Genomic DNA, 23,959 nt, shown 5'->3' with positions numbered 1-23,959 from the left:
ACATCATTGGAACTTTGCGAGGCAGAGAAGCGGGGGAGGCAGCACACCATTCCCTAACTCTTGTGAACTCCAAGGTGCCCGTGCTGCATGAGCAATACCGATGCAATTTCCTCCTGCAGTCGTTGACAGAGGGAGAACCTCCTCCGACATGGGACAATCGGACGAACTCGGATTCCTGCAGGGTCGGTTGGCTGATATCAGATGAATTAACCACCATCTCCTGTTGTTCACGGCGTCGCGAGGCCGCCGCCGCGCGGAGGTGATGCCTTTTCCCACGAGGTGACGGTTACTTTCAAGGGCCCCCAATCTCCAGCCCGACGAACAGAATATCACGAGAACTAGATCTGCCGCTCCAGGCCACCATCGCATCTTGCCCAGACTCTAATAAAAGATCCTGGGCCGTGCCCCGGGTTTGGGGAAAATCATAGCTTATTGTCGCTCTTATAGCCAGGTGGTATACATCCAACCCGGCTTGCATCCGTACCAACCTTATCTGATAGTGACAATGAGCATCTAGTGATACACCAGGTGATGACATAGTCGAGCTGAGCTCACCAAGGCGAACTCTGAATGCAGCTTGCGGCATCTTGCAGAGTGGTACCGGGAATTTTCGACGGCGTGATGCATAGTTATCTTTCTCCTCTGAAGGTTCAGCAACAAATAGAAAGTACACGGCGATTTGTCGACATCGTCCGAGAGACCACGAGTGGAAGCGCGCAAAGATGTATCTTGACCAGCGTTTCGATAGTCTGTCTCGCATCTGCCTCCATGACAGCATACAGCAATCTCGGCAGGATGCATGCATAAAAGCTAGTACCACATACTGTAGTCCCGACGTTGTCTTGTCGTGGATACTGCTGTAATATGCGAGCGCGCCAACAGTAGAAGCGTTCCCGGTTTGGTAAGACTATGGAACGTTATGCAATACGGCTCCGCTCCGGCTTGTCAACCGGCGCTGGCAGCCGGAGTAGCATTATGAGTGGAAAGTGAGCTGAAAATAGTCGCCAATAACAGATGACCATTGAGGTCCTGCGTCGGCAGCAGGATAATGGACAAAAAGCACCTCGCCAGGAACCAATGAGGGGCAGAGTCTGCGCCGTATGTCAAGCAAATGAGCCGGTTGAGCATATCCGAGCCGATCTTGGATGGGCATTGGTATACTCAAACTCCGAGGATGGTCTACTTGGTAGGCAAATAAGCGGACGACACCGGTTCGGCAATAGGTTATTGCTTTGATGACGGGCGCTCCGCGCCGTCAAGGCCGCGCCGGGGGACCCGATTGCTGACCTCCGTCCGCGAATTCGCCGTCGGGCCGATCACTTGGTGAGCTTTTGCCACGGGGCGCTTGCATATTGCCACGGAAAGACTGAAAGGTAACCGTCTGGCAGGTCAACAGTGTGTACTGACCTGTCTTGCTGTCAGTAAGAACGAACCAAATAGGGCTTCATGACACACCACTGCAAGTAGACCAAGTCGGTGTAGGGTAAAAAGCAGGTCCGAGAATGCCCCAGCAACTTCAGCCGCGGAATGGCGCCGAGTGGGCTCCGAGATGTGCCAGCAAACCGGGTTCGGTGCAGACGCCTCGTCCGTGATAACGCCGGGCGCTGAATGAGCCTCGATTATGGTCTGTCCAGTTCTCCCGGGGCCCATGGCATTGGGACGGGTAGCATGCTCGAAGAGTGTTTGAAATGCATCTCCAGGCCATAAGCTTACTTGTGCAAAAGTTAGGTCTCACCACCACCTTTGTCGCGCCAAGATGGTTGGGGGCTGGTGTCGGCAATGTGGTAGCAAACCCTCCGAATTGGTGACGCCCAACACCACCGGCACTTGCTGAACGGCAGTGGCGCGCCGCGCATTTCGACAGGATAACAGGGGAGTGTTCTGGTAATTGTGTTCCCAGGCCTCTGTCTCTCACGCCCATCCTCTCTGTTGATGGCGTGGGCCATTGGCTGCTGTGAGCTGGCAGTAAAGTTGAACGTTAGTGCCAGAAAGGCAAGCCATCCAGCAATAATCGCCGACTCTGCTGCAACATCGTGGCAAAGCCTCAAGAGGATGGCGAGGAGATGAGCCTATTTGACGCTTTGCGACCCCAAACCCTTCATGTGATGAGCGATATGCGGGTGGGGCGGTGAGTTCTCCGTGATGTGCCTTTTCCAGTTACTCGTGCATGACAGCTCATTCAACGAGACAGCGTGCATACTCACCGAACTGTTGAACAGTCGTCGTAACGAATGGCACAGGCGTACGCTGGGTCTAGCGGAGGGTGACCAAGACCTCCAGGTCCCCGGCTGGGAGTCGAATCGCTAAGGGGCAATTCCACCAGAAGAAAACAGCCTGAGGTGATTTGGAAGTCTGTAGGTCTCTGGTTAGGTGTCCAGTGTCTGACAGTCTCAGGAGAGCCTCGATACTCGGAAGTCACGTGGAGCCGAGCAGGTGGGTGTTGAGAAGGGTCTTTTCAGGCGAACCGTGCTGCTGACTGTGTGCGTAGGTAGTCGCATTCCTCCCATCAGCGACATGGAGCAGTTGTACTGTGACTCCTGAAGGCTTGATATCCGGAAATCCGAGGAGCTAGTATCCCGAGTCACGAGGCGGAGGAGGGCTATGTAGATTCTTGTCGGCACCGGTTCGGTTGATGAGAGCCCCGTCTCGCGTTCCGCTGTGCCAGAAATGGATGTGCCGTCCCTTTTAGAGGCGGTGATCGGAATTCATTGCCTGTCAAACGGTCGTCCTATGCTGCGATCCCAATACATGGCTGACGGTCTCAAGTAGGGGGCCCGATTGGCCTGGCATGTAGTGGCATCATACTGTCCAGTGTGAGGCTCGAGTAAGGATCCGAGCTGCCAACCAGTTCGGTATGCAGCTGTTGATACTGTGTCAGCCGATTGCAGCAAGCAGAGGTTGAAGATTTACACAAGAGGTACCTATATCAGGTCGTATGTTCATGACGAACCGCCCCAGACATCGTCATTATCTGACTTATCAAATCCTCGCAATAAAACGCAGGTATGCCGAAGTCGATGAGATATGAAACGCATTTTGGGCAGGAAGTTGGACAGCGAAAGGTTTCAAGTAAAAGGGTTCAGAGTTTTCAAGGCAGTGATTGACTCATTGATGTCAAGTAAAAGAGCGATCGATGGTGGTGGTTGAAGCTGCCCATCAAGGAGTTGATAAACGCTGGCAGCTGTCAGGCTACTCTGTGACAGCTGGTCAGGGCGGCTCGGTCAATCGTGGGGTCAACTGGTCAGGGTGTCGCGTGTGCGCTGTTGGGACTCCGTAATTCTGGATCCATTTGGGCCGGATTTTGAACGGTGTTTGGCCTCTGGCTTTCGGCGTTGGACCCTGCCGGCCTCTAGACCGGGCCCGAAAATTTGCAATTGGAGGATCCCGTCGCGTCTCCTGTTTTCTTCATTCTTTCTATCTCCGTTGTTCCGATTCTTGATTCTGGTGCTGCGGGTTGTTTACAGGGCTGTTCATCGGGGATGGCATGCGTCTGAAAGAACACCATATTCTAACTTCCGGTTCCATCCACCGTCCAATTCTTATCTCGGGCACTCCCTACGAGCCCGCCGTCCCTGCAACCTACAATTTATCCATTGCGACAGCGCACAGCGCACAACAGACGCCTCCGTGTCCCTTCGAACGTCCTCCCTCTTCGACGAATATAATATACCTTACCTTGCCTACCTTACCGCGCCCGCGCTCCCCTAATAATAGCAACACTCGCCAGCGAACGGGACAATATCAACCAACCCAACATGAGCTGGTTAACCACCTTGTCGGGGTATCTGACCCCGGGGTTCCTCGTGCTGTCACCGCTGCTCTCGTACAGTGACCAGGCCTACTCGATGCACCGCGCAAAGTCGAGCGCCGGCTTCTCGCTCGACATACCCCTCATCATGCTTGTGGCCTCACTGCTCAGGTTCGTGGTCGAGATGCCGTGTCTTTTTTTGGCTGCTTCCTGCTAACGCGCCAGCCTTGCAGGATATTCTACTACCCTGGTGCCAAATTCGACATTGCGCTCCTTATACAATCGCTTGTCATGACCGTCATGCAGGTCGTTCTTCTCAAGATTGCGCTCGACCATCGCCCCGCGCCCTCGTCAAAGGGCGGTGACGCTGCTGTCCCCTTCGCCAAAGTAAATGAGCGAGAGAGACAACGGCCGTTCAACTTTTGGCAGTGGAGGTCTCCCAAACCGTGTGTTCCTCTCGACACTATCATAATGTAAAGAAATCGCTGGCTGACGTTGGGAGCAGATACTGGCAGTTCATAATGTCCCTGTTTGTCGGCCTGGTGGCTTGCGAGCTCTTGCTCTCCCCTATTCCGTCGGTGTACCAGGGGTACTCTTCCTTGATCGGCTACATCGGGCTCGCTGTTGAGGCTATATTGCCTCTGCCACAGATTATCGCCAATGCGAAGTCCCGGACCTGCAAAGGTTTCCGGTTCTCCGTCTTGGCCAGCTGGCTGCTCGGTGACAGCATGAAGATGTTTTGGTTCTTCACCTCCAAGACGACCATCCCATGGGCGTTCAAGCTCTGCGGTATCTTCCAGGCCTGCTGTGACTCCTTTCTTGGGGTTCAATACTGGATGTATGGAAAAGGCCTAACTGAGATCAAGGAGCATGAGCTGCCCAGCACGGCAACTTGGGCCGAGCCCAAAGCCGATATTTTTGCAGGCGGGCGCCGCAGAGGTACTTCGGTGCTCCAAGCTCAAAAGACGACATGAATGATGTAAACGAGTACATAATATTATATAGATCTTGTAATAAATTTTGATGTGATTGAAACACTCACGTTTGAACACCACCAACCCATTGTGGGTTGGGGAAGCCAAGACCCGCATCGCCTCCTCACTCCATATGTGCAGGGGCTCCAACTTTCTGTTAGAACAGGACTTCTGATCGACCGCATACTGAACTCGCCGATATGGTCCTTCGGTCACTAATCAAGTCCGCTGGTCACTTGCATCAGAAGGCTGTTTTAAGTCAAGATAGATCCAATGCCGGCATCTTGATGATAACTTGCAAGGCTGGCTTTCGAGGCTCCAACTGTCATGTTCTTGGCAACCAGGCGGCCAGTCCCTCTTCACCCCTGGCTCTCAAAGTGGGGCTAGAAACACCAAGAATCTCCAGCCTCAGCGCTGGAGATTTTCTCCTTTTCACATGAAGGCATCACCTCTGCAACAGCCAGTTCAAGCCCCATCGCGAGTCCGAGAGCAGCTGTCGCCCGCCAGATCAAGAAGCGTTCACTTTAATTAGTTGGCATTTGCTCCAAAACCCGACGCCTTTGATGAGGTGGTAAGTGTCCACATGTGGTCCTTTATTGACTTTGGTCACCACAGCGACTGACCCATTTCAGTTGCAGCCTTGTTCACGGGCTTGGTTAAACATATGCAGCTTCATACAACAATCCAATCGCCAGCTCTATCAGAAATAAGCATCAGTCTTTAAGTTATCGGTTAGTTGAGTCTGATTTCTTTTCATCTCTATAACAAAATACCTCTCAACTTGGAGCAAACTTTTGCTTTTTTCTTGGCTTCCACTGCTACCCCTTTTCTTACCTTCAACATCAACACTGCAAAAGTCATCGCAGCATGATGTTAGCGCAACATCAGTGTAACAGCAGCCTTATTGGCTACTGTGCCTTTCCATTGACTACCATCAGACATTCCGATTGAAGTCTACTGGGCACCTACGTAGAGCAATGCATGTCCATCCCAGCATTTGCTCCATGCCTTGTAGTATATCCACCCCTTTCGTATACCCCTGGCTGCCCGTCGAGTCCTCTATGGACAATGACAATGAAGCAAAGCACCTAGCTATCTATCTACTTGCCTGAATAGCTTGATTGAATGGCAAGGGAAAGATGAGCAGACTTAGCTGCTCGCTGCATAGTCTCTCCCGCACGAGTCTGTGTCTTTGCTTACCTTGTCACAAAGTTAGAATAAGGAGGTAGACAAACACCTAGTGGTATAGTTTGTCACGGCTTAGCATGAGTATTCTTTTCTCCCCACATACCTTCACAATCTTGAGTCTTTTTAAGACTCATCTTGACAACATCATCGAGCTAGCTTGACATGCACAGCTTAAGTCGTTTATCTCAACATACAGACCGCCTTTCTAAGACCCATATTGACGTATTATCTAGCGAGCTTCAGTCGCTCATCTCGTCAAATAGACCGCAGCTGCCTTCTTTTTCTTCTCAAGACCCGTATCGACAATATCATCTAGCCGGCTCAGCCGACGCAGCTCAAGTCACGCAGTTCAACATATAACGCCTGCGAATTCTTTTTCTTTCCACGACCCATATCGACAGCTTCGTCCGAGCCAGCGGCGGACATATCTCAAGTCCCACAGTTCAACATACAAACCTCCGACGTTATTTTTATTCCTTTCTGAGACCCATATCAACAACATCCAGTCGTCCGAGCCGGCAGCGGACATAGCTCAAGTCCCATCCCATTGTTCGGCATACAAACCGCCACCGCATTTCATTTCTCTTTAGGACCCATATCAACAACATTGTTAACCCGGCAGACGCATTATCTTCTCCTTTTTAAAGTTCATATCCACGGCATCGCCGTGCCGGCGGCGGCCGCAGCTTCAGTCCCGCATTTTAACACACAGACCGGCCCGCGCCCGTTTCTGTTCTCCCACAACTATATTTATCTCAGATTCTGCAGCCCTGTCCTTCTTCTGTTCTTATTTTCTCTCGTAGGAATCCAAGCACTGAGCCACCACACCAAGGCCAAGGGCAGAGCACCATCACCGCTAGGTATGTACATTATTTTGCTTACTATCCTCCTTTTACCCCATGTCATTTTTGCCTCTATCCCTTTTTTTTTTTTTGCCTCTATCCCCCTGTCATCTACTTTTTCATCAGAGCTTTTTTCTTCGTCGGAGTTTCTTGATCAGAGCTTTTCTCTTCGTCAGAGTTTCTTTCTTCTTCTTCATCAGAGTTTCTTCGTCTGAGCTTCCTCTTCTTTCGATACTTCTCAAGAGTTTCTCACTTGGGGCTGAAGAATTTCTTCGTCGGAGCTTTTGAAGACATTACCGCTTGGCCTCCAGTCACGATCACCTCCAGGCTCCAAACAGCTGGCTCCAGCTCGATACTGCTGGCTTGGACACCCACGTTGTGGACAACATACCGAACTGGACACTGAAAAAGTAAGTCAATGGAGGATGATATCTTGATACGCCTTGGAGCATGCTTAATGGGCCTCGGAAGACAGTTGATAGGCGTCCTTGCTCTCTTTGTAGGCCTATTGACTATCCTTTGAGGCCTGTTGACTATCTTTCGAGGCCTATTCCCTGTTTGGAGAGGTGTAAGTTTACTGTCAGTATACGCTTTGCTAACTCGAGGTGCCGGTTATTCTGTCCAGAGCGTGACAACATCTGAGCCAGGTGGCTACCCCTCCAAGCCAGCAGCATCGAGTTCGAGGAGCTGTTTACAAGCCGCAGTCATCAATCGTTCTTTCCATCTAGAGTCCTTTGGCGGAATCATGCTCTTCCATCACTACGTGATCTATTTAAGCTATCTCCCTCCCTGCCAACTTTCGCAGGATTTTCCTTTATTTACCTCTGCTCTCTCCCCCACCTCCTTCAACTCTACAGACCGACCTTCGCGGCTCTTCTCTTTTCTCACGATTCGATCACTGGCTGACCTTCTTACTTTCTCAAATAAACAGCTGCGACTACACCTTGCCTCTCAAGCGACCACCTCCAACTCTGCTCGACTGACCTCGCCCTCCCGCCTACAACTGGACATCTTGGCTCGTACACATCATCAAGATGTCGCGCAAGGCCGATTTCAAGAGTACCGAAACCCAACAGCGCTTGCTCGCTGCTCTCATTGCGAGTCAAGTCCAGAACATGTCTATTGATTACAAGAGTATGTTTGCTTCTTTCTTCTTCTACCCTTCCCTCGCGTGACCTTCACGTGACCCGCCCTGAGCCGCTCACCGCCGGATTGTTCTAGACTTTCGGGCTGTAAACAGAGGGCTCATTGCTGGGCTCGGCGCATCTTGTTTTGCCTTGGAGTCTAGAGCAGTCACTAACGTCGGTGGTTGGTGGGGTGAATAGAGATTGGTGCCATGGTGGGCATGACCGCCTCGGCGGCCGAGCACCGCTTCCGTGGTGTCAACGCTCAGGCGAAGGGTCTTCGTCTTGCTTATGAGCTTCATGAAGAGGGCCGGGGCCCTCCTCCCTCGGAGTATGATTTCACCAAGATCACCTCCAACGTGTGGGGTAGAGGAGGTCCTCGGGCTGAAGGTGTGCTTGCTTGGATCCAGATGACATTACATGACTAACACTTTGTTTAGATCTCCAGAAGTACTTTGGTGCTTCCACGGAGCAAGGTCTTCAGTACCACTTCAGAGCGATCAAGCAGCAGGCGAACGTGCTTAAGGAGGCCGTTGAGAGTGGACAAGACCCTGCCGACGCGTTTGAAGAGTATCTCCAGAACGGCGGCCACAGCGTTCGAAAGGGCGTCAGCGTGAAAGGCGGCACCACCAAGGCTGCCAAAGCCGCCACCGGAGCCAGAGCCTCCCCTGCGAAGCCTGCTCCCACCAGAAAGCGTGCTGCCGCCGCACCTGCTCCCAAGACGCCCCACAAGTCCCCCACCAAGAAGCAGAAGGTCAAGGGGGAGCCGGACGTCACCTCGCTCGATGATGAGCCCGAGCTCGTCTTCCCCCTTGATGATTCCCCCGCCTTGCCCAAGGTTCTCGATTCGTCCGAGGTTGTCACCTCATCCTCCGACGTCGACTCACCTGAAGTTAACTACGATACTCTCGACGAGGAGGCCCCCAAGCCGAAGGCGAACTCGCCCTGGAAGAAGATGGCTGGCCAGATTGGTGGGCCGGGCCAGTGGTCGAACCTCATGACTGGCGAGAGGGCCAAGTTGAAGTCCAAGAACGACCAGGTCATGGCCCAGCACGCGGCCAACGGCAACGTTATCGATCTCGACTGTTCCTCTTCTCCCGATAATGCGCTCCCTGGTCTCCACGATTCTGCCTCTTCTACACCCACTCGCCCCCAGTACATCAAGAAACAGGGCGGTGCTCAACCCCCTAGCACCCCGGGCTTCAAATTCGACAACATTGACATCAACGACGGTGGCGATGAGGATGACGAGATGGAGGATGATGATGAGGATGATGGTGCTATTTGAGCAGCATCTTTTCATCTCGCAACAACAGCAACAACAACAACAACAACAACAACAACAACAACAACAACAACAACAACAACAACAACAACAACAACAACAACAACAACAACATGAACTTCGTGTCGGATTCTTGTTAAAAAGACACCCTTGCTGACGACACCTTTTATGCCGTTTGCTCACGCCCATGATTGATTTTTTTTCGGCGTTGGTAAACGCCTGGAGTAGGAAGGAGGAGAAGGTCATGGGATAAGAGGGTTATTGGGGCAGTGGGAGGAGGCAGATAAGGCTTGTGGTTAATATAGAGCGTTGTTTTTTGATATTTGATTTTATTTGTCTGTGTTGATCTTTCTTTTTATTTGTCTGCGGTTTTTTTCTTCTTCTTTGTTTTTTGGTTTTTTTTTTCATAACCCCACGCCCCTCGCTTTGTCACTTGGTATGGGCAAGAGGATTTAAATGAGAGGAGGAGAGGAGAGGACAAAAGTGGATAGGGCGTTGATTTCGATTTATGAGGTTATGTATGTGTTGATCATTGCGGTGGCTGGGACGGGGACACTCTACTGCTCAGACGATGAGGGTGGGGAGAAGGGATCATAACACCTCAGCATAGGAAAGGGAATAAAGGCGTTGATTTTTAACTTTGGTCTGAAGGTGATGGTGATGTGATTTGACTGTGGATGTTATATATTCTTTGAGTGAGTTGCGAGTGAGTGAATGATGTAACTTGATGCCGTGATACCTATCATTAACATTCAATGTTGGGACGGTTATGTGTTATGTTGAGACGATTATGTGTTAACGTATATTATAAGCGAGTCGTACATATAAGCGAGTCGTACAGTCTCCACCACCCTACAACAATTATCCTCAATTGCAACATAACAGCACTATAAACCAACTATAATTACATCAGAAACAGCCGAATCAGACGATTCTACAGCCTCCTGGCAAGTACGTGCATTATGGCCAGGCTTGCCGCATACAACACAGCATTGAACCTTTGTACGAGCACCCCTACACCACTACCATCCGGCTGCGTTTCTTCCACTGCCCTCCCCACCCACGGCCTTCTGGTCTAGTAGATCGTGTGCATCCTGCACAGTAAGTGATCCTCCAAGCCGCACACGTGTTTTTGGCTCTCCTGCGCTTGCTTAGTGCCTCGTTGGCAAGGTGGTACTGCGCGGCCAAGATGATAAAAGGAGGAATGGCCCAACCGAGGGCATTAACTCCCTGGATTACCGTTGCCCATTCGCGGTTACCAGGCTGGGCTAGTTTCGCCTTACTAAGGCCGTCCGAGGTCGTAACTACCATGCCCGCGAAGATAATACCCATCATAAACCCAGTCTCGTCGAAGTTGTAGATATCGTCATCTACAATACCGTACTTAGCCTTAGTGTTCCGTACGAGCGCAAACCACTCGGCAATGACCTTTGGATCCTCCCACTTAGCCCTCTGGTAGTCGTATCTACGCTTAAAACGCGTACGGAGCTGTGGCTGGCGTTTGACGAAGTTATGTGCCCAGAGCTTGCCAACAGGGGGCGCGTCGCGTACGCGTAGCAGTTTGTTGGCCATATCTTCTACACTACGCAATCTTGGTGGAAAAGCTCGCGTACATAGCTCAATAATATATAGGACAATAGCTTCCTCTTCCGATTGAGTCAGCTTTTTCGAATTGGGTGTTATATCGCGTCGTGCAGGCCGGCCGGCGCGTCGGTTAGAGAGAGTCATAGCTGGTACGTTGTAGAGCTTAGCTGCAGCTCGGAGGCTTAATTTTTCATTGATTCGAAGAGCCTCAAGGGCTAAGAGTATCCTGGCTTCCTTTGAAGTAGGAGGCATATTGGGTTGTGGAAAAAATTGATGTTAGGTGTAAGGAGGACGCGTCGTGGTGGAGACTGTACGACTCGCTTATATGTACGACTCGCTTATAATATACGTTATGTTGGGACAATTATACTTTATGTTAGGAGGATTATATGTTATGTGTGGACGATTGTGTTGTTGTATTGGGACGATGATGTGCTAATGTATTGGTGTGTCAAAGAAAGGGGCCATACATACAACATAGGAGAAAGAACACTGCCAGAGATACAAATGGCACAGCTGGATGAGTATTAAACTGTATTATAACGTGTATTATAATAAGAAAGCCAGACCCAACCTTCAAACTCCATACCGGAAACAGAAAAACATGTGGTATCCGCTGATATATACAACCTCCCCTTCCACCCCAAACTCAAACCCTCAACCTCGAAGGACTACTCTGCAACCGATCCTGCTGCACCATCAACCCCCTCAACGGCGACCCGCCATTATTATTCCCACCACCACCAGCACCACCCCTCACAGGCGTAGTAATCAAAAATCCCTGCCTATCATACAACCCCAAACTCTCCACACTATTCCTCCCCGTCCCCGTCCCCCTTCCCCCCCTACTCGGCGTCCCAAACTGCCCCAAACTCACACCCCCCCCTATCCCAGCATACCCACTATGAAAAGTAAACTCCTCCCTCACTGGCAACTTGAACGGTCCTCCCTCCCCATCATTCTCCTTGTTACCACAACCACCACCACCACCACCCACCACCCCAGGCGACGAATCCGTCACTGTCTCCAACACACTCATCCTCAACAAACTCTGCCTCCGCTCATGCACACTCCCCGGCTTCCTCCTCTTATGCGGCGGCGACACATTCCCCGCCCCTACACTCCCACCCCACTCCCACCCCTCCTGCCGCTTCTCGACCGGATACGCCAGCGGAATAACCTCCCTACTCACCCTCGGACTCCCCAAACTGGTCTGACTGAGTGAGGCGTTCATCGCCCCACCTCCCTTCCCTCGACTCCCCTGTCTCCTATGCTGCGGCAAGGCAGGCTGGGAGTTAGATCTATTATGCAAACCACCGCCCCCGCCCCCATTGGTCACCGACTGACTCCTCTTCCTCCGCCTCGCAGTGTCAACATTCCCCCCAAGCGAAAGATAATTCCTCGCCCCAATCGACTTCCTCTTTTGAACATTCTGCAAAGTCCCCGAAAACCGCTTCGGGTTCTCATTATGCAGCGAGGTCACACTCGAAGTCGACATCTGCGAGTTCATCCTCCTCAGCGAGGCGACAGTATCCGCCAGGGGGATGTCGTCCTCATCTTCTGACTCCCCCTCCCCCTCAGAGCCGGCGGCTGTGGTTGGTGGTGGGGAAGTCGCTGCTGACCTGAGGTTGAGCGGGTCAGGAAACAACAGTGAGTTGGCAAAAAAGCTGGCGTTGTTCACCTCTGCCGATCTTTTGAGCACGCTCGCCGGGGCGTTGCCCACCGAAAAGGTTGAGCAAGCCGAGTCTCTGTTGCCGTGGCGGGAGAGGGAGAGTTGGAGTTGGTGTTGGGAGGGAGACATTTTGATGCCGGGCTTTTTGGATGGGCGGGTGGGGGAGTGGCGGGGGACGTTGTGGATTTGGGGGAGATCGTCGGCGAAGGAGACGGTTTTGGTGGGGGAGAGGGTCTTGCGGCGTTGTTGGTATTGGCTGAAGACCGGGCCGGGGGCGGCGGGGGGTGGGAGGATGGGGATTGTGCTGAGGGTGCTAGTTTTTGTGAGGCGGAGGAAGAGAGGACCGGCTGGGATTCGTGGGATGTTATCATCTTGTTGTTGAATGAGTGTTGAGCCAGGGGCTACACTGGGCCCGGGGGCGAGGATGAGATCTTGGGTTGGGCTTGCGAGTGTCATTCGGCGCTGTATGGTGGACCGTTCGAGGCTTTCTCGGAACAGACCTTGGGTTTTGGGCTGTTGTCTCAACCCAACCGAGGTGGTGCTGGGGGAATATCTGTTGATGGACAGCGGCAAAGGAACTGGCGCCGTGATGAAAGGGTCGTTCATGGCAGGCGCTTGGACACTGGCGGCGGGCTGGGGTGCAACGACAAAGCCATCCAACGGCATGATTGCCTTTTTGACCTCGTCTGGCATCTCGTCCTCACTGAAGACTGTCGACAGCGCGGAGGAGATGGAGCTTCTCGGCGATTGGATCACCATCTCCACCTGCCTTTCTGCCTGTTGGGGCTGCTCCTGCGCTGGCTTTCGAACCAGCCCACTGCGACTGGGCGACGTCAGTCCAGCCGGGTTCTCAATCGGGCTCTCCTCATCAGCCAAGCTATCAGACTCAGACACGGCCGACACCTCAGAGTCCTGTCGTTTGTGACCCATCCCCTTCTTCGCCAGCAAGCACTCTTGACTCGTCCCCGCCATCGACATGGTTCGAGCATTCAAGGACCCCATCCTCATATGCCTTCCCCGACCAACACCACCAGTCGCACTCCCGGCCCTCAGCCTCTTCTCCGTCGACTTTAAAATCTCCGACAATGTCGAATCGGTACTCTGCGCCCTCGACCGCCTCCTCGCGACAGCCCTCGGCGGTGTCTGAGGCAGCGACCGATGCGGTGGAGGAGGGGGAGCAACGCTCGGCTGCACTTGAGGTTGTTGTTGCTGCTGCTGCTGTCCACAACTCCCAACCATAGCCCCAACAGTATGACTCCTCACAATTCCCCCCTGTCCCCCCGTGACAACAGCCCTAGGCGGCTCAGGCAACACCCTCCCCGCCCCATCAGCAAACCCAGGCCCCAACCTCAAACACCCATACCCCCTGATCTTATCACTCCCAAGCCCGATCTCCCTCTCCTTCTCCTCCTGCTGCCGTCCCCACGCAGACACACCGCCGGAAGGATACCCATGAACGGTGTGATGAACCCTCGACAACCCCCCGGTCAACTCCCTCACCGGCCAAGACCCCCTCTCCCCTCTTTCCCTCAACGACCCGCCCCGGAAGAAACTCCGTTTAGGCAGCTCAACCCCCGCGGCAGCAGTAGTTTCGTTCACCAACCCCCCCTCCGCCTTGTTCTCGTCACCCTCGCCCAACCTCTTCATCTCACTAGGCCAAGCACACGACCGGCTCCTCGAAAGTTTCTTCCCCCCCTCTCTCCCCTTTCTCAACCCCCTCTCCTCCTCCTCCTCCGTCAACCGCCTCAACATCCCCCTCCCCCTCTCCCCCCCCCACAAAGCAGGAAGCGACCTAGCCCTTTTCTGCCTCCCCCCCTCAATAGCCATACTCGCTAGACTCGGCGCACCAATCTCAACAACCTCGAACGCTTCCTTGCTTCCCCATTTTTGGAGTCTGCTACCCTCTTGGTGGGCATGGGTGGTGATGTGTGACCGTTCAGTTTCTGTGGAGTCACCAGCGCGGATCTCAGGCATGCCGCTTAAGCGGGCGGCGAGTCTGCGCTGGGCGGAGCGTTTGCGCTTGCGGAGGTAGAGGAGGAGGAGGGCGATTGTGAGGCCGAGGGAGATGGTGGTTATGAGGACCATGACTACTATTCCGGTGGCCGAGGTTAGGGGGTTAAGGGAGGAAGGGGGGAGGGATTGGGAGGCTGAGCCGGAGCCGGGGTGGGGGTTGTTGTTTGGTGGCATTTTTTGCTGCTGTTGGAGCTGTGGTTATGATGGGGGTCGATTGAAGGAGTGTGGTTTGCTAAAGAAGCGTGTGGTGATGTGGTGGTGGTGGTGGTAATGGTAATGGTGATGGTGGTGGTGGTGGAGGTGAAACCACAACCCCGGTGGTGATGCAAAAATGCAAAGAAGGATAAAAGAGGGCTGGTGAGTGGGTGGCGAGGGGTGGGTAAGAAAAGGTGTCGGGTGGTCGGCAGAGAGAGAGAGAAAAGAGAGAGGAATGTAGTCGTGCTGAGCAACGCCATTCCAGGCCTTGGGTGGGGGTTGAGACATGCTGTCATGACATACTGATGGGGGCGAGATGGGCACTGGAATGGGGGAGGGAAATGAGGTAAACATGAGTGAAATGTGGGATTTCTTTTTTGTCGGGATGGGTTGGTGGAGGTAAGGTAGGTAGAGTGATGTTGATATAAACAATTGTTTGTTGACTTGTTGGTTTTATTTGAGCCTTTGAGGTTGAGGGGGATGACCAGAGATCATGCAGCTGAGTCTGGCGCCAGATCTTCAAGGAAGAGAGGGGGGAAGGAGGAGGAGGTAGGGAGGGGGGGGGTTGACTGTCATGGTGTGGTTTGATGATGTATGGCAATGAGATACACGTTAGAATCACCTTGTTTTTTTTTTTTCTTTTTACTTTGTTTTTTTTTTTTTTTTTTTTTTTTTTTTGGTTTTTTTTGTTTAATTTAATAAAGAACACTCTGGTAGCGAAAAGTCTACAGAGAAAGACTCTTGTGATAAAGTGTTACCCCAACGGCATTGCAGATATCCTCCTCCTGCAGCAGGCCTCTGGTTTGGATAAGAACAGCCCGGCAGTTGTTAGGCTTCTTCAAGTTTAAGCAAAAAGGAATTCACATAACAACATGACATCAAGAGGCAATAGTTCATAAGAAAAGAAAACTTCCTCAATTTCATTTCATAATGCTGGATAAAATAAAAAAGCCTTCGCTGAATGCTCCCATTTTTCCACCCATCTAACCCACACCACCTCCCCCTCCCCCATACCAGGTTCCATGTCAGAAAAACACAACCACAAAATAATCCCCTAGTATCCACAGTGAAGAGAAGTGAAGAAAAGCCACCCCGCAAGTCCTGTTCTTCAAAAAGACTGGGCGAGATAGAAAAAAGATGTGACCATAACCCATATGTGCAGCTGGTAGATCATGGAGCATAACACTACAAGGCAGAAATCAATCCCGCCTTTTTAGTGCGATCCCGCGTGCCTGTGGCGGTGGAGGTGGTTGAGCCCGCGGCGAGCCTTCTGGGCATCAAGAGTGGCTGTTACGGTGACGGTCTCAATCTCGGTGGCAGCAGCCAGCATGACGTACTCGACGGTCTCGATGACGACAATCTTGCTGACAACCTTGCCGTTGGTGACATACTCGGTGCGAACGAGTTCGTAGCCGGAGGGGAGGGGAGCCTCGGAGGGGGTAGGGGTGGGAGTAGGGGTCGGCTCAGGCTCGGGCTCGGGCTCGGGCTGAGCAAGGGCAGTGACCTTGACCTCCTCAGAGCTTGAGCTCGAGTTGGAGCTGGGAGCGTCGCCGTTGAAGATACCGCCGGGTTGGTAGGCAGAGGACTCGGCAGGCTGGTAGGTGACGGTGGGAACCGGAATGTGGCTGGTCTGGTCCGCTCCTGGGGCCTGGACATTAGCAGGAGCCGGCCCATAGCGGATAGGAACATCTCCGGGAAGAGATTTGCCGCGCTTTCCAGTGACCTTCTCGTTGACGAGATCCTCGGGGAGCTCAATCTGGCACTGGCGCTGCTCATCCTCGCTCTGAAGGTTGAACAAGGGGCAAGCCGAAAGCAAACCGCTGGGGTCAGTGCAAGTCTCGACAGCATCCTGGAGGAACTCCTCGTCCCAGCCGCTGGCGAAGTCACCGTGGAAACCGAAACCTACAATTGTCAGTGACTTGTTCAAGTTCGGAAGACATCAAACATACCCTGAGCATCACCGTTGGCCATGACAAACTCGCCAGGGATTCCCTTGAACTTGTTGGTCTCGTAGATGATTTCGAACATCAGACTGGGAAGCTTGGTGTCAAATCCCTTGGGGCACCACCCATCCGTAATAAGGTCGGGATATGCGACGTGAGACTTGTGGTTGGCCGAGTCCAAGTCCTTGCCATTCCAGCACGAAGGGAACATGAGCTCCAAACGGATGCCGTCGGGGCAGTTGCCATCGAGGTAACCCTTCTCGGGGAGATAGTGGCGCACCAAGGCACCCTCGGGGGTTTTATTGTAGTCGAGGCAGTTGAAGCCGACAGCACGCTGGGCGAGATCTTCCTGGCTCGTTTCGCCGAGCATGGCCCATAGAGACTTCTCGGGATCGGCATCCTTGAAGTTGCGGCTGCCGATAGAGTAGTTGCGGCGGTTGCTGTCGCCGGCAACCATGCGGAAGCCGTTGGGGAAGGCCTTGACACCCTTGTCTGGATTGCCAGCGTCCTTGTTGAGGAGATAGTATGCGAGCATACCACCCGCCTGTGTGACCTCCTCAAAGGTGCCATCCTCGTGCTTGAAGTACATCTGGGGAGACCAGTAGGCCGACTTGTCCTCGACAGCGGCGCACGAGGTGCACGAGCCAGCAGCGAGCTCAGCGTGTCCCGAGTTCATGGAGAAACCTGCACTGACCCCGTTAGCTACTTGCATCCGCCAAAGTCTCAACGTTCAAATCGCATAGCCAGGCAAGACTCACCACTGGAACCAAAGATAGCATGGGCGTGCTGAGAAACCCTGCCAGGGGCGACAATGGGATCCAAACGGGCCAAGCCTGCGCGACCACGGCACTCCATGCGCCAGAAGGCCTCAGAGAGGCCGGCGGAGGCGAGAACCGCGGCGAGAGAGTTTGTGACTTTCATGATGATTGGGTTTAAAAGAATGACTCTGGTGGAATTGCAAACAAAAAGAGTTGCGATGTTAAGGAGTGTGAGAAGGGTCGAAAATTGATGCTTTTCAGAAGTTGCTGCCGAAAGTACTGTCCTTGCAGAAACTCCTCGAGGCAAGATGCTGAGGGGACTTGACGACAAAACGATCCTGGTGTTTCGACAAATCTAGACAGATATCTCGTCAGCTTTGGTGGAAAAAATTGCATGGCGGCCAATGGAAGTTGGCCCTGTCATGCAATGACTGACTGAGTGACCTTTTTCGAGTAACATACCAATTCGATCCAGTCGAGGCGAGTTGTCGTTTGTCAGGAATGGCACGCAGCAGTCCAACCACCCGATATTCAGAGCAAGCCCGTGACGTCTATTCCCACTCCTCAATTCTGGAGGTTACTGGAAGCAGTCGCTGACGTCGAGTTGACCGTGAGGAGGCACCTGCGCTGGGTTCTGTATCAGATTGTCGGAAACTGTGTCGTTGTCGTTGTCGTGGTGGGGGGAAAGTAAGTCGCAGAAAAGACGAAGAGCACCAAGAATCGAAAGGCCCGCAAAACAACACACAAAAAGAAATGAAATGTGAATGAATGAATGAGTAGTATTTGAAATGAGTGTGGTTTTCCCAAAGGGAAAGTTGGAAGTGAGCGTGAGCGGTGGGTGGGAGTGTTGTTGCGGGAGAGAGAGAGAGAGAGAGAGAAAGAAAGAGGATGGATGGAGATCCAGGTCAACAGACTCGGTCGGGTTGGAGGTTCGTTCGCAAAAAGGCGAGAGAAGGGAGCTGTCGCAAAGGGAGGACAGCGGATAAGACATGCGCCCACGCTGAAGATAAAACCCAAGCCGCTGAAGAAAACGGGGGCCTTGGAATTCGGGACAGGGGAAGGGACCCCTTGCTGTATACACAGGACGCTCTTTCCCGAAGCGGCTCTCAGCCACAAAAAGGCCGTCTGTGATTGGCCGGGTGGGGGTGACCAAGACCTTAACAGTTTGGATTAAGGGGACGCTGGTGAACCTGGCTCCAAGGATCTGTCACCATAAGGTATGGGATGTGCTGCTAATAATTGTAGTTGGGTATTATCAAGTTTGTGTTTAACAGAGACGGCCCATGATAATGAGCTAAGAGTCTTGGGGGTCTTGGTAGGGGGAGCAGAGGAAATGCCGCCGCCTTCTGGAAGCAGCAAGACAGCAAAAAAGTGCTCAGCTATCATATCATCTTGGACAAGACAAGATATACCACAGACCGAGCACTTCATTTCGGGTCGTGAGGTTACGGGAGGTCAGGGCAGAAACGACGGCAGCACCTGTGATCTTTGAACTGCTAGGTATACCAGATACACGTGTTATCTCTGCGTCCCGGTGGCTGCATGCTGGGTCGGACAAGCTGTAATTGCCCTCTCGCTGGGCCGTCCAATCTCATTGCTCTCGCAAACAACTCCACCGCAATCATCATCATCACCCACCTTGCACCTTGGCTGCATCCATCTCACACAGCCTGGAAGCACATGTGCTGTACCTGCGTTAGCCTGCCGCTGTTGAACCGCTCTCTCCTGGTCACAACAGTTTTTGGTCAGTCTGATGGTCCAGTGAAAAGTGAGGTGAGCGGTGTCGGTGTTCGTATCAGATTGATGGATAGGAGAAGCAGTGCTCACCTAGTAGGAAGACCGTTGCATGAAAGAGTCGCCGCAAGCCCGCCGCATTGGTCGCTGGTGGCCGCAGTGGCGCGCTCTGCCCCGTTGCATCAAGCGGGGTATCCCGGTACCCTTGAGCCCTGCCGACCCTGCAACGCCAGATAAAATGCGAGGGGCTTTGGGTCAAGCCAATGACGAAAGGTCATGGTTCCTGAAACGAGTTTCAAGCTTGTCGTTGCGCCAAAAGTCATTCCAGGGTTTTCACCCGATCCCAAACGCCCACCTGCAACCAATCAGAGGCCCAAATGGCGTCTTTTTGCCCAGAGCTCAATGGCACATCCCAAGAAACACCATTTCCTCGTGAATGGCATCCTGTTTCCCCTTTTCTGATGTTCGCTCACCTTTCCCTTTGCCGGCGCTACCAAAGAGGGAATTCTTGGTGCTGATGAGCCCAGCCGTTGGTGGGATGGTGGACCGTGAAACAGAGTAGGTCGTGCCGTGTGGTGCCGCTCGTTATTTGCCGTTTCCCCTCTCCTTGAATTTCGCTCCCGTGTACTGAGGATCAGCTAGGAGATCACTGGGATCAACCGTTCATCGAGCTCTCCCGGGTTCCTTGGTCCAACAAGAAAAAAGAGCTCATCAAATTCCTCAGCAGCGGTGGCATCACATCACATCACATCGCATCGCATCAACATTGACGCAGTTGCCCGTGGCAAGTGTGATCACGTGTTGATAAAGGTTGGTTGTAGACATCGGCGGTGGATGTGCAAGTGCGAGTGTAATGATGTGTGAGTACGAGCCTGATGTTGGGTGGTGTGATGGTCTGCGATGCCTTCATCCAAATCTATTCCTAGTGCCACACCAAGAAGATAGGCAGTTAGTTGATCACTAAAGCTTCGCTGCTGGCTGTTCGGATGACGGTGTTTATTTATGGTGATATCTGATATTGAAAATTATGCGAGGCACGATTCCCCGTCTTTGCACTCTGCAAAGCAACCAGACCACACCCTCTGAACAAAAAAAAGAGTGGTTTGTCCATTGTGCCGCGTCTTGGCATCTGAACCCCTTCTTCTTCCCCTGAAAGCCAGGTGAACCGTGCACAGTCTCTTCGGAGTTTGATGTCGGTGGTGAGGTGTGGCTGGTGGGCCGACTTGCCTTTACGGGACCCCACATTTGCGCCGCACCTTATTGCTGCCCCTTCAGCGCCCAAGGCTGGCACGCTGGCTGGCACGCTGGCTGGCTAGCTAGCGGGGTCACGCAGGGTCAGCCAGGTGGCATGCATTCAGGGATGGGTTCAGGCGATGCGTGTTCCATAGGGGCCGATTGATTGATGGTGGTGTGGCGCATCAACTACAACATACATTGCTTGCTTGTTGCATGGTTCACGATAAACAAACTACGTGTTGTCTCTTTGTTTGCCCTGTTCAAGATCCAAGCAGTCATTCATCAACTACGCCAGATGCCGTGACCGCCTCCGAAATCACTTTGTACGATGGATGATCTCGTTGACCTGACATGGACAGCTCCCGATGCCGGGAAGAAGCCCGCGCAACAACCGACGCCGATCTCGAACCCCGCGACCTCCAACCTCTACCCTTCGCTGCGCCCGACTCCTTCGCCCTTCAACTCGGGGCGCAACACGCCGCTGTCGGTCCAGGAGTCCGGAAATGCTGGCGCCAGACCTCCCGCCGCCAAGCCCGCGCAGGACAGCTTCAGCAACCTCCTCAACTTTGGCCCTGCCAAGAGTAACGCGAACCTGAGCTTGAAGGAACGGCAGGAACAGTTGGAGGCAGAGAAGCGCAGAAAGGAGGAGGAGAGAAGGAAACAAGCCCAGTCGAGCTTTGGGGATGGACATTTCTTGGACTCGCTGGGACGGAACCTCTCTGGATCCCAGAGCTCTTTCAGGACACCTTCACCAGGGCTAGCTCCACCGCCGCAAATAGGGACACCGACCGTACAATCTGGATTACGAAAGGGAACAAACATATCAGAGGGAGATGAGGATTTGTTTGCAGCATTCAATGCCAGCACCAAGGTCGATAACTCGAGCCACTACCCACCACCCGCTTCCCATACCCCTTCGCCCGCGCCAGGCTTGGACTTGAGCAATCCAAGTGCGTGGGGTAAGCCAGCAGCTGTGGCTCCCACTTCTGGAGGATTTGGTGACGACGACGACGACGACCCGTTTGGGCTGAACCAGCTCAAGCCCAAATCAAGCACCCCAGCGCCCCCACCTCCTGCCGGTGATGACTTTGACATTCTGGGGGATCTGGGTAAGCCAGTGGATCAGATCAAAAAGAAGCCAACTCCAGCTCCGACATTCTCGCGAGAGCCCGAACCCGGAAAGGCCATTGAAGATTCATCTTCGGATTCTGAGGATGACCGACCACCACCGCCGCCACAACCCTCGAGACCATCCAGGCCATCAGATGATCCTTTTGACAGAGCGGTTGCTCAGCTGGTGGACTACGGATTTACCCCTGAAAATGCCAGAAGGGGGCTTACTGAAAGTGGGGCTGGGCTCAACGTTCAAGCAGCGGTAAACTGGCTTCTGGACGATGCCCACCGCCAGGCCAAGGAGCAGGCCAAGTCAAAGGGACAAAGCGGCTCGCGAGAACAGCCCTCCAGAGGCGGTGGCGAGCGCGCTTCTAGTCAATCACGGAATGGTGGTCCTGCTTGGGCAAGAGAGGAGCACGCCTTAAGAAGTAGAGACAACCAATCTCCCGCTTCCATGGTGGACGGTGACTTTGCGAAAACTGCTGCTGCCGTAGGTACCAGTCTTTTCAAGACGGCCAACAGCCTTTGGAAAACAGGCCAGAAAAAGGTACAGAAAGCCGTCGCCGAACTTCAGCAAGATGGTGACCCGAATCAACCGAAATGGATGCGGTCTGCCCAGGATCATTCGGGAGGGAGCACCAGGAGGGAGCCGCCCGACGTCACGAATGAAGCCGTGATGTTGGAAGGTGGCGGGCCGCCCCCGAGGAAAACAGGAAGATCCGGTGTCGACAGTCGACCATCCAGCAACGCGCCATCGCGTGACAGATCTCCAGCCCTCCCGGTCCGGCCTGGATCGGGTGCCGAAGGAACAAAGTGGCAGCAAGGCTCCCGGCCAGTTCTCGATCCACGTGCCAGACTTGGCAGGCTTGCGGCCGAGGACGAGGGTGCTCAAGCCTATGTCAGTCCAGCACGCAGGAAGAAGACGACACCACAGCCACAGCCAGCACCGGCGCAGCCGGAAGAAGACCTGCTGTTTGGTGCCTCCTCAGCACCAAAGCCGCGACCCACAGCTCCATCTCGATCACCTCAACCGTCACCCGCCCCTCGTCCAGCAGCAGCCCGTTCATCACCAATGCCCAAGCCAGCCCCTGCTCGCCCGCCACGTCAGATCCCTCCAGTATCAGCAATCGCCCTCCAGTCCTCCACCCAACACCGTCTCCAAGGCACCGCCCACTTCAAGCGCGGCGATTACGCATCCGCCCACGCTTCATACGCCTCCTCTCTCGCCGCCATTCCAAAAGAACACCCCCTCGCCATCCTCCTGCTCTGCAACCGCTCCCTCACGGCCCTCAAAACAGGCGAACCCCGCCAGGCGGTCGAGGACGCCGACAACGCCGTCAAGCTCATTGGCCCGGGCAAGGGCGAGGGCGAGCACGTCGAGGTCCAAAGCGAAACCGGCACCACCGAAAAAAGAGACATGCGCGAGCTGTACGGCAAGGCCCTCACCCGCAAAGCGGAAGCTCTCGAGCAGATGGAGAAGTGGGCTGACGCCCTCGCCGTCTGGCAGACGTGTGTTGAGGCTGGTCTTGGTGGTGCCACCGCCGCGGCGGGGAGGCAACGCTGCCAGAAGGCGCTTGCGCCGAAACCCGCTCCGAGACCGGCTTCTGCCCCAGCTCGTCCGAGACCAGCGGCTGCTACCGGTCATAAAAGCGCCGAGGCGGTGAGGAGATTGCGGGAGGCGAATCAAGCTGCTGAGAAGGAAGGGGATGAGAAGTTCCAGCTGGCTGATAAAGTCGATGCGAGGATCGCGGCGTGGAGGGATGGCAAGAGGGATAACTTGCGGGCGTTGCTCACGAGCTTGGATGGTGTGCTGTGGGAGGGGAGCGGGTGGAAGAAGGTTGGGTTGCATGAGCTGGTGATGGCGAACAAGGTCAAGGTTGTTTACATGAAGGCTATTGCTAAGACGCATCCTGATAAGGTACGATTTTTTTGGGGTTTTTTTTTTCGGTTTTTCTTGGATGAGGCAACGTGGAGATGGTTTGGCTAACGTGATCGGGAATAGATTGCGCAAGACGCGACGACGGAGGTTAGGATGATTGCCGGGACGGTGTTTAGCACGCTGAATGAGGCGTGGGATAAGTTCAAGGCGGAGAATAAGCTGTAGTAGTTATTGGGAGTTATTGGGAGTAAAGCATGGAGTTGGTTCTTTAGGGAGGCGTAGAGTAAAAGAAATGGAATAGAAGATCATGCATGTTGCGTATGGGTTCGTCTTGACCAAACTCGCGGAAGTCGTGGATGATAGTGTTGGCTAGAGGAAAACCACAAAAATTGAACCTCAAAAGGAATCGATCCCTCAACCAAGGCATTCCAGCTCAAGGCCTCACTGGGTGGGGGTTGGTTTCCGAGAGTTCAGAGCGACCCAAACCGGTGGTGCGAAGGAATCCACGTTCTGTCGCGGTTGACCGATGCGCCATCCAGTCTGGAGCACTCCTTTACTCTCAGATACTAGGTGCTCCAGAACCCTGACCTATAAAAAGCAAGGCAGGAGCAAGAGCAGTCCCCATGGCCAACGGTGTTGGGAGAAGAGCAACACACCATGTGCCAACCTCA

General features: G+C 53.5%; 6 protein-coding genes across 6 annotated transcripts; 3 read left to right on the top strand and 3 right to left on the bottom strand.

Moving 5' to 3' along the window:
• Positions 1–3,285: 3,285 nt before the first annotated feature.
• QC762_209080 (uncharacterized protein) lies at positions 3,286–4,789 on the top strand. Its single transcript, XM_062887813.1, has 3 exons — positions 3,286–3,919; positions 3,982–4,194; positions 4,254–4,789. The coding sequence occupies exons 1-3, from the start codon at positions 3,756–3,758 to the stop codon at positions 4,720–4,722; spliced, it is 846 nt and encodes a 281-aa protein (XP_062745977.1). The 5' UTR covers positions 3,286–3,755; the 3' UTR covers positions 4,723–4,789.
• A 378-nt stretch (positions 4,790–5,167) lies between these two features.
• On the top strand, positions 5,168–9,701 carry QC762_209070 (uncharacterized protein). Its single transcript, XM_062887812.1, has 7 exons — positions 5,168–5,293; positions 5,355–5,453; positions 6,144–6,770; positions 7,684–7,886; positions 8,078–8,266; positions 8,317–9,189; positions 9,241–9,701. Exons 4-6 carry the CDS (start codon positions 7,787–7,789, stop codon positions 9,162–9,164), a joined length of 1,137 nt encoding a protein of 378 aa, XP_062745976.1. The 5' UTR covers positions 5,168–5,293; positions 5,355–5,453; positions 6,144–6,770; positions 7,684–7,786; the 3' UTR covers positions 9,165–9,189; positions 9,241–9,701.
• A 1,693-nt stretch (positions 9,702–11,394) lies between these two features.
• QC762_208720 (uncharacterized protein) lies at positions 11,395–14,604 on the bottom strand (the record flags this gene model as incomplete). The annotated part of the gene is made up of 1 exon (XM_062887780.1): positions 11,395–14,604. The coding sequence occupies one exon, from the start codon at positions 14,602–14,604 to the stop codon at positions 11,395–11,397; it is 3,210 nt and encodes a 1,069-aa protein (XP_062745975.1).
• A 661-nt stretch (positions 14,605–15,265) lies between these two features.
• Positions 15,266–17,489, bottom strand: QC762_209060 (uncharacterized protein; the record flags this gene model as incomplete). Its single annotated transcript, XM_062887811.1, has 3 exons — positions 15,266–16,527; positions 16,575–17,252; positions 17,327–17,489. 3 exons carry the CDS (start codon positions 17,487–17,489, stop codon positions 15,839–15,841), a joined length of 1,530 nt encoding a protein of 509 aa, XP_062745974.1. The 3' UTR covers positions 15,266–15,838.
• Positions 17,490–17,583: 94 nt separating this feature from the next.
• QC762_0041360 (uncharacterized protein) lies at positions 17,584–18,317 on the bottom strand (the record flags this gene model as incomplete). Its single annotated transcript, XM_062883370.1, has 3 exons — positions 17,584–17,681; positions 17,789–17,877; positions 18,241–18,317. The coding sequence occupies 3 exons, from the start codon at positions 18,315–18,317 to the stop codon at positions 17,584–17,586; spliced, it is 264 nt and encodes an 87-aa protein (XP_062745973.1).
• A 2,068-nt stretch (positions 18,318–20,385) lies between these two features.
• SWA2 (auxilin-like clathrin-binding protein required for normal clathrin function) lies at positions 20,386–23,697 on the top strand. The gene is made up of 2 exons (XM_062887781.1): positions 20,386–23,327; positions 23,412–23,697. The coding sequence occupies exons 1-2, from the start codon at positions 20,625–20,627 to the stop codon at positions 23,511–23,513; spliced, it is 2,805 nt and encodes a 934-aa protein (XP_062745972.1). The 5' UTR covers positions 20,386–20,624; the 3' UTR covers positions 23,514–23,697.
• The last annotated feature ends 262 nt before the right edge of the window (positions 23,698–23,959 follow it).

Source organism: Podospora pseudocomata (genome assembly GCF_035222375.1).
Source record: "Podospora pseudocomata strain CBS 415.72m chromosome 2 map unlocalized CBS415.72m_2.2, whole genome shotgun sequence".
NCBI classification, from domain to species: domain Eukaryota; kingdom Fungi; phylum Ascomycota; class Sordariomycetes; order Sordariales; family Podosporaceae; genus Podospora; species Podospora pseudocomata.
Note: the sequence above shows the minus strand (reverse complement) of the source record. Positions and strands in the feature narration are given on the sequence as shown.

Excerpts from the sequence above, each read along its gene's own strand:
- QC762_209080 (XM_062887813.1), top strand. The coding sequence starts at position 3,756 with ATGAGCTGGTTAACCACCTTGTCGGGGTATCTGACCCCGGGGTTCCTC. Across the intron at positions 3,920-3,981 it reads CTTGTGGCCTCACTGCTCAG|GATATTCTACTACCCTGGTG; the intron begins GTTCGTGGTCGA and ends CCAGCCTTGCAG. Across the intron at positions 4,195-4,253 it reads CAGTGGAGGTCTCCCAAACC|ATACTGGCAGTTCATAATGT; the intron begins GTGTGTTCCTCT and ends CGTTGGGAGCAG.
- QC762_209070 (XM_062887812.1), top strand. The coding sequence starts at position 7,787 with ATGTCGCGCAAGGCCGATTTCAAGAGTACCGAAACCCAACAGCGCTTG. Across the intron at positions 7,887-8,077 it reads CATGTCTATTGATTACAAGA|AGATTGGTGCCATGGTGGGC; the intron begins GTATGTTTGCTT and ends TGGGGTGAATAG. Across the intron at positions 8,267-8,316 it reads AGGAGGTCCTCGGGCTGAAG|ATCTCCAGAAGTACTTTGGT; the intron begins GTGTGCTTGCTT and ends CACTTTGTTTAG.
- SWA2 (XM_062887781.1), top strand. The coding sequence starts at position 20,625 with ATGGATGATCTCGTTGACCTGACATGGACAGCTCCCGATGCCGGGAAG. Across the intron at positions 23,328-23,411 it reads CTAAGACGCATCCTGATAAG|ATTGCGCAAGACGCGACGAC; the intron begins GTACGATTTTTT and ends GATCGGGAATAG.